Raw genomic sequence first — 9,329 nt, forward strand, 5'->3', positions numbered from 1 at the left:
TGCTGTCTTGTCTTGGTCCTTCAATATTCTGAAACCACAGGTAAGGCAAACGAGAGTACAAAAACAATATTACATGTTCAAAACCATATCTGTTATGTATTACCTTTTTTCTCTACTAGGAATTTCAAGACTACTGCTGGAAGAATTACTTACGAGTTGCCCATTCCTTACTTCAGCTCACAGTCCCATCTATACTCTTCCCACACACATATTAGCACCAATTACTAAGAGAGAAACATAACTTTGTACACAGGCAAGAAAAATGTGTTATTTCTGCTGAGCAGAATCTGCTTACACTGGCAAGAAAAATGCAAAACATATTCACTGCAGTATTCTGCCCACTTTCTTAAAACATTCTTAGCTACCTGTGATAACTTCACCTGATACTCTTCACTCATGTTATACAATCTGCTTAGCAAACCAGTATATGGGTTTTCTGGATAAGAAAATTCAAGAATTTATTCACTATTGTATTATACCTTGACAGTGAGCTTTGCCAAATGCTGTAAAACCCAGATGCGATGGGACCAGGCATTGTAGTTGCTTGGATACCTCCCAGCAGCTTCGGAGCAGACATTCATTTCCTCCTGCACTAGTCGGTGAATTCTCTCCATGGGTGCTGCTCCCAAGTTTCCTTTAGACGCAAGACTGGGCAAGGAGTTTTCCTGAATTAGTTGTTGCAGCACCCATCGTCTGGTTAAACGATGTAAAGTGTTAATGATGAGAGAGCAATTTTAAGAGGAAAAAAATAGTTTTTCATTTGCATAAATCAAATCTTTCCAGTATTTCTATTCTCTGAACTACACTGGAGCTAGGTAATGAGTGAGTAGTAAACAACCACCTGAACACTTGCCATACTAAAAGCTGTGACGCAAAGATCACACTCCAACTCAGCTGTACCAGTTTGCTCACCCTAAGTGATCATGGCTACTCACAGCATACTAAAACAAAACAGAAGGAAACAGCAAATTTATGAAAGAGTGCAAGCAGAATGTGTGTGAGATTTCTAATGAGCTCCTCTTTCAAAGTCTACCATAGCATTAAAATGAAGTATCCAAAGTGAGATAAAAGAAAGTGATTTAATAAAAAATTAACTCTGCTCAGTATCTTTTACATCTGGCAGTACTGCACACTGCAATTCAAATTTCTTTCTGTACATCACCAGCAATAGCAAAGTCCAAAAGGTTTATGGTTTCAAGGGCTATAGGTATAAGCAAAACAAATGTTTTTACTGATGAATTACACATATTTGATTTCATGTGTCTGAGATAAGCACAGATTCCTAGATGTTTTGGGTTTTTATTTTACTCTGGACAGAGTTTAAGGTGTATTTTTAGAGGCAACCTCAATGCTGCATCTGTAGCCTGTACACAAAAGGGTCCTACAAAAATGGGTTACAGATGTGTGAACTTCTGCAGAGCAGCCCATGCTAATGGAATTGCAAAGGTCCAACGTGGAATGCTCTAGAGAGATGGACATCCTCTGGTCTGAGACACAAAGGTTATCCTGTTTTGTACTGGCTCACATCAGTTCCAAAACCAATGATTGCTACTTTCAGAAAGGTGTCACTCCTGGTTAAAAGAAATCAGTAAATAAAATAGAACTAATAAATTCATTTTCTTTACAGAGAGAATTTTATTTTACAAGCCATATATAAAATTATATATATATAAAATAGGTAAGTCAACCACTGTTTTAAGAAAATGGTTACTTCATCTGCTTTTTCTCTCATTTGAAAACATAATATACTTGTTCACTGGTAGGTTTCATACACATTGTATCTTTTCCTCTCAGTTATCAAAAAAAGACAAAGTATTGGAAGACAATATTAAAAATAATTTATAAGAATGCAATTTTAAACTCTCAGCAGAAAATTACAAGCAGTGTATGAACACTTTCTTCATATACACCATGTGTTTTAAATAAAGATGTACAGCCAAGCAAACCATGCTCTGACTGTTGTATAACAGTATTTTAGGATATGTGGTAATTTTGAAGACTTAGTTTTTGATTTTTAAAAATGTCTTTAATCCAAACATCACCTCTTAGTATTTTTTAACTTCAGTCCAGAGGTATGCAAGAAATGGAAAATTCAAAAACAGTCTAGGCAGAAAATCTCAATGAGCATAGTCACTCTTAACAAAAGATATGTATTATTTCATTAACATCAGCTTCTGAGTAAAACCATAAGACAAAGTAATTCAACTCTAATTATTTCAGTTTCTTAAAATGAGCATGTTTTACAAAACAAGGAATTCTGATAAATTATATATGCAGGAGAGAGTGGAAAAAATACAGACTTTATGGGCTCTCTGGCTACAACACCACAAAAAATATAAAATTAAATTAGAGCCACTTTCTAGACAATGCAATCACAATCTCCGAAGACTTAAAATATATTTTTGGAACCTGTTGAATACCATGGCATTATTTGGGTTTTAAGCAAGATTTCCTCCAATTAATTTGGAGTCACTTTCACCTTTGTTCCTATTGCTCTTACAGTTTCTGGAATTACTACAAACAAAGAATTGTTAAGTGACAACAGCAAAATCAATAGATATACTGACTGTATATGCACAATATATACCTGAACCCCCCAAAATATATAGCAGGAGGTCATCTGACAAAATGAATGACAGGTATTTTGACATCTTCAGTGAGTGTATCTGCCATGTATAAGAAAAAACAATGTGGATATGGTTTACTGTACTTTATTCATAGCCCCATTACAGGTTTTTGCATCTTCTGTCTGAGATGTAACACCATGAGGGAACAGAAAACCCCAAATTAGTCATTATGCTGATGCAGAAAAATATTTTTGTGAATCTTATTTTCTAACATGTATCAATTATGGTCAGCATATCCAAATCCAAGCCAAACATTTGTACAATCATTCTCAAATTTACTTTTCTGATATAGGCAAATAAGAGAAAGAACAACAAATTATGACACTATTAAAACACTCTCAATTTAAGTTTGCATGGAAATCATAGACAGAATTTTTTATTATTTCTAAAATACAAATAAATATAAAGAACCTAATGTTATGACTTATTTGATAAAAAGATATTGATCATCATAATGATATGGATGGCACCAGGTTCAGAACTATTAAAATGCAAAAAATCTTATTTTTCCAGTGTTAGCTACCATGTAGAAAAAGTAAACTACGACAAACTGCAAGATTTTTTTCCCATTATAACTACATAGTTTTGCTTCAAAGCCACAAGTTAGTAGCATGAGGATGATGAAAAGCAGCTGAACATGAAAATTAAAAATCAGTGCTGAAGAAATTCATTATTGTTGTTGCTGTATCAATGAAACTCCTTGGAATATTCCACATACTGCTTTCTAGGTTTACTTTGATAATTTTAAGGTCATGCATGCACTGACAAAGAAGAGTTTACCAACAACTTCCCCTTCTAAAAATTCTCATGTAGTAAGTTTTGTTATGTTCTTTATAGAGTATGAACCCCCAATGCAGTATCAACTTTACAGCTGCCCTAGTGCTGGACATGTTAAACACAAACATTGCAAACTAGTTCCAAATGTGTTATATTTAAATCTCTATAAAAGGATGTCTATAAAAGGATGACCTATCTTTTTATTTCTATCATGAAAAAAGATCACACATGTACAGAGTTTTTTGGGTTTTTTTTTTAAAGTTGAGCAATGGATCTATACTACACTTGGCTCTGCTACAGGCATTTTAATGTCAGTCATGACTGAGATGGTGCATTTGAACAATTCTGGAGTTAGATTTTCCAAACATGTGATCTGTTATTTTAATGTCCACTAATGGTGACTGATCAATTTGGCTTAAGTTACAAATTATAAATTCACCAAACCAAAAAGACCAGTATTGAAATGGAAAAGAACCCAGCTTTGGTTATAAATATTGGCTTTAACAGTGTCTTTGCTTTCTGAAATGCCTGTAGACAAGCAATATAGTGGTAAGTTGGAAGGAAAGGAAAAACTTACAGTGCTCAAATACTTACTATTGATGGAATCAGAATTTCCAGGCTGAAAATTTTAGGTGCTGCAAGACGTGATAAAACTCTAGGGAAATTTATCCTACCTCCAAACTTTATTTAAAAAGTACACAGCAGAAAAGGTACATATGATTTCAGTCCTAAGTGTAGAATGTAGACACGTAGCTTCAAAAGTCAAAGCACAGTATTCTGCAATGACTGGTTCAAAGAATATGATAGATTTCTAGACATCCTCCTGCATCTATGACTCTCCTTAACCCAAGGACAGGAAACAAAAAAAACCCTAGGAAAAATGTTTGAGGAGTCAATAGAAGGCAAGGGAAACCAACCTATGAATCCATGTTTCTGGACTCTTTGGAAACTTGGTTAACGCCAGTTTTCCAAGATGCAAATCTTTAAGTGGATTTAAAGTGCCAGACAGTATTAATTCTTTCCTACAAAAGATAAAATAAATCTGTGTGAATGAAAGTAGTAACCTGAAAACAGAACACAAATCCCAGTAACAAATTGCATGGCATTTCCTTTGTATCATAACAGAACTTCACTGTAAAACTACACAAGTTAAAAAACCCTTTAGTGCATTAATCCATTCAACTGTACTACCCATATGTGCACAAAGAACTTCATGTGAACACATACAACCCATTAGTTCTCAAACCTACCCAGAAATCACGGAGTCAACTACCAGTAGGGTTACATACATGAATAAACATCCCTTCTTGAAATTAAGCCCTTAAGTAATTGTGTATAACTGAAAATACTCTTACACATAGCACTCCTCCACACTTACTTTTAGTTTTTAAATACTGTTCAAGATAGAGTGTCAAGGTTCCCTAAATTTATAAAGAAAAGGGGAATATTCTCTCTGCGTAGACTGTTTTACAAACTTAACAAAAAGGCTGAAATTGCTGAGTTAACTTAAATGTAAAACAATCTCTGGTTAAAAAAAAATTTACCCTGACAAAACAATGTTCCTCCAACACAACCCTTCCCAAAGTACTTCCAACAGACACAGCAAAATGAAAATCTGTACTTGGCTTTCTTACCTTCTTTACACAGAATTCCTTGCCCCTCACCCTCTTCTTTCTAGCTTTGTAACTGTTATTGCCTGTGCTGAGCATGTTTGTAGGCATCACCCCATCTCTGGTTACTTCAAGGGCACTATTCTTCATATCTTATTCTCCAATCTAGTAGGTAGCAGCTTTGAAGTAAAGATACAGTAACTTCCAAAGCTACCATGTGCAGAAAGAAAACACACATTTCCCAGAACCTGCAGAAGTCACAAGTGAAAACTGAGAGTGCAAGAAGCAGCAGCAATTTTGGTATGAGTTTGGGTTTTAGTTTGGTTTTTGTAATAATTTCTGATTCATCATGATAGGCATGGCTCCAGTAAGTGAGGAGCAGATGATCAACTTTCTGACCAAAAGACCCCAGTGGGATGGGAGAAAATATATTCTGGAAAGATCTGCTATCAAATAAGAAGGCAAAACTTCTCTGCAGTCTGTCACAGAACACATAATGCTGTCCTAAAGTTACGGCCTGAGTCTCACAAACAAATTGACATATTTCCTTTCTGTGAGTACATATTTTCTGTCTGACTTGATAGTTTTCAGTAGGAAACTGACTCCATATGGTACTTTGGCTTTGTGTTGCTGTAATTGAATCTTACAACCACAGTCAGAAGCTAATGGTTGCAACACTAACAGTGAGCAAATATTACTGAAAATTGAAGCAGAGTGGGGAAATATATAAATCCTTGTCAGAAGTTTTGCTTCTGATAGCTACTGGGACATTTATTTTTATCTCAACAAGGTTCCAGCATGCTTCAGATCGGATGCTTTCAGCCGGTTTTTAACAGGCAGTTCAGATATACCAACCAGAAGTGGCAGACTGACCAGACCGTTCTGTGCCAGTGCACTCACTTTTGGAAAACAGACAAAAGAAAGATTCAGGGTCAGCACTGGAGCGGGTGGAACAATTGCCTCATTACTGCAATGCAAAAGGTGATGTTTTGGTAAAAATGACACACAGAATGAAAATACAGCCGAGATCAGTCTGATACTTAAAACAAATACATGTTCATATTTAACAAAAATTTAGATTACCAGGCCATCTACCTCCCAAAACCTAAACTTTCAGTGAAGAAATCGCTCTTTCCGTATTAAAACATTCACTGTAAGTAAATAGGCTCACACTTAACACACTCTTAAAGTAAACTTCCTCTTTTGCAAAGTTGAGGAGCAGTGCAGACAAGATCCACCTTCACTGCTGTAGTAGAAAAGCTGTTTTCAGCTGTATTTATTTTCAAATGAGAGATTCTCCCATTCACGAAGGACTGCAAACACAGTATGACTGAAGTACCATACACACCCACATAAACCTCCTCTAAGCTCTTTCAGCTAACATCCAACCTGGGATACATAACTTCTAGCTCACTTCCTTGCCATGTGGATCACAGATAATGTTTCAGCCTTAAGGATTATAGCTCCCACAAAAGATAATCTGGAATAATTTAGACTTGCTGCTTCATGCTGACACCTTTGAAGTCATTCGTATCTGATAGCAGTTATGTTTGACTTTTGAGAGTGTCTTGCTACCTCATGTCTTTTCATCAATTGTACATGCCAGGAAGTAAAACAAGAAGAACAAAGGCATTTATGACAATTCCTTTCCAATCACTTACATAAAAGTTTTGGTCATTTTAACTTGCAAGAGTTTTCAACTTCTTTGTCCTTCAACAGGACAACTGAATTTAGTATCAACAGCTGGAGATATCCCTTATCCCATTCAGTGTAACAGGGGTTCCTCTCTCAGTTCCAGGAAGTGACACATCTCCTATTCTTTAGTATGTCTTCCTCTGCTGTAGAGTTACCTCTTGCTCAGGTCTCAGGGTTTAGGTTATAGTTGCTGCCCTTCTGTAACTTCCCAGTCATTTCTGATTTAAAAAAGTAAAAAAAACCAAATCTATATAGTAGGCACATTACAATTGTTCAGAATAGCTCCAAAGTCAAAGTAGACTATGTAGCCTAGATCACATGTTTAAAGTTCTGTGTTCTCCTGTGCTTCATTAACCAGACACAACTTTCTGGGATCGCCAGCTGAGCTGAAATGCTCATTTGTCTTCCACAACACCATTTTAGTCTTCTGACTTGGCTCTGCCAAGTCCTGTGTCCTTTCCTAGGACAGGATTTCCTTTTCTTTCTCTTCCTCTATCTTCAAGTTCAGTGCTACTGAGTCAACCACTATCTCTGAAGCTCTCATCAGAATTCAACATACAAAAAAGGGATTATCCCAGTCTAAAATGAAAGAGTCAATAAATTATAAGAAACACACTGTGCGCAGGGCTGCTATTCAGTAAACAACTAGAATACTTTTTATTTTTCAGGCTACTTAGCATCTATGATGATTTTTTCCCTTAAAATAAAGCAGTGAATTTGTGTATGGAGAATGCAAGATGAACCTGGCATCACAAACATCCTCTGAGCAACAAGAAACTAATCATCCCACAACAGATCCATCATGTTCTGCAAGAAGAGTGCAAATCTCATACAATTAGTTCTCAGCTCGGACTACCTCAGGATAACAATTTATCACCAGCATCTGTACAGAACACAGTCTGTTCTGTGTAACTGATTATGCCACACATCTGTCTAGCTTGACCTGTAACTTCACAGAGAAGCTGAAATATATGTCAACATAACTAAAGTGCCTACCCTTCAAAAAAGCAAACTTCCAGCAGGAGCCTAAAACAACGTAGGGCCAGATTCAGCAAAGCAGCTCCCTGGCCTCCTGAGAAACTGACTGGCTTGTGTAACAAGTACTTCTCTCTGGATGCTAAACAGAGCTTCAAAGACACACTGACTGGTAGACCACTAGTCAGGAATTTGGGGAGTAAGGCTACCTTCTGTAGTAATTGTATATTTTGATAAATCATAAACATCATAAAAGAGAAAACAATCCTCATCCATATTCCTTAACATTTTTAATTCCACTTACAACTTTGAACTACTCTTCTCATGCACATAAAAGCTAACTCAGCTGCCAGGCAGAAAAAAAGCCAGACTGATAAGGATGAATGCATCTGCAATAAAAGAAAGTCCACAAAACATAAACCAAAAATCAATTATAAGTATCATACAATTTAGATTACTGTAACATCTTGTACTTATACAAGCTCGTAATTCCATTTTATCACTTGCAAGCCACTCAAGCTATACATTTTCATGACAGTAAACCCTTTGCTATCACATTCATCCCCCTTTTTTAGACCTGAGATGCTAGAAAGATACAGATCACAGCAGAATCCTTCAGAACTACTTCGGCAAAGAAGAAAAAAGAAAAAGCTGGACTTCCCATAACTAGGGCTGACAGCTACACGCAGCCATCATTTTTCTAGGTCATTTTGTTAATGCACCAACTACAACAGTGCACCTTAACTACAGAAGTGCTGTTTTCCATGAATGCACTCCCAGAGACTACCAGAATTTTGTCAGCCCTCCAGCCCTCCTGAAACTACAGCTTTAAGACTGTCTCCAGTCTTACCTAGGCAGCAGAAAGAGAATATTCCTCCGAGATTTACAGAAAAGTCTTAAGATTACAAAGTTGTAAGGACCTGATGTTTCCGCACCTCCTGAAGAGCAAGAAAGTAAATTCCTGCCCCTCCTCCATCATGTCTCCTGGACAAGTTCAACAGATACAAGAAAGGAGAGGGGAGGAGGGAAATGTGTTTGAAATAAAGGGCAGACACCTTCCCCGCTTCTCTTGCGGTGTAGCTACAGAGGTCTACTCAGCTATGATAGCCTGCACTAGTAGTGGCAGCAGACTGAGCTGGAACCTGGAAAGAACTCACAGAGGGGTAAAAATGAAAACAGTGAATAAACACAGCAGACATCAGTTGAGCACTACCCTCATTAACTGCAGGAGGAAAGAGGATGGTAGTTCAGTGGGACTTATACATGTGAAAATGTGGTGCAAACATGTGCCTTCATATGCACCGTAATCTTTAGCCTGCACTAAAAAAAAAAACCCCAAAACCACTCCCCAAAACCAAACCCAAACAAACAAGTAGACCCCACAAACAAAAAACCCAACCAACCAACCAACCAAACCCAATAAAAACCAAAAAAGGGCAGTCTTAAACTATCTGCAGTATACAGGAAAGAAGAGATTTTTAACATTCCTTCAGTACTTCTTAGCTGACAAGTTCTTGCTGTGTCACTACCTACCACTTGAAACAAAGCTTTCAGCTTGCTCATGTAAGGCTCAGGTCTTTCCGATGGCATTTTCTGAGTGCAACATACCTCACGTTCCAAGCAGTGGTGAAGTCGGGGTTCAGCA

At 36.9% G+C, this 9,329-nt stretch overlaps 1 protein-coding gene across 1 annotated transcript in view; it reads right to left on the reverse strand.

Moving 5' to 3' along the window:
• PTAR1 (protein prenyltransferase alpha subunit repeat containing 1) overlaps window positions 1–9,329 on the reverse strand; it is a 29,199-nt gene that overhangs the window by 8,130 nt on the left and 11,740 nt on the right. The window contains 3 exon segments of the mRNA XM_017736445.1: window positions 480–693; window positions 4,322–4,426; window positions 9,293–9,329. Coding sequence (XP_017591934.1) covers window positions 480–693; window positions 4,322–4,426; window positions 9,293–9,329 — 356 coding nt within the window.

This window comes from Corvus brachyrhynchos, unplaced genomic scaffold, assembly GCF_000691975.1.
Source record: "Corvus brachyrhynchos isolate BGI_N302 unplaced genomic scaffold, ASM69197v1 scaffold716, whole genome shotgun sequence".
In the NCBI taxonomy this organism is placed as follows: Eukaryota; Metazoa; Chordata; class Aves; order Passeriformes; family Corvidae; genus Corvus; species Corvus brachyrhynchos.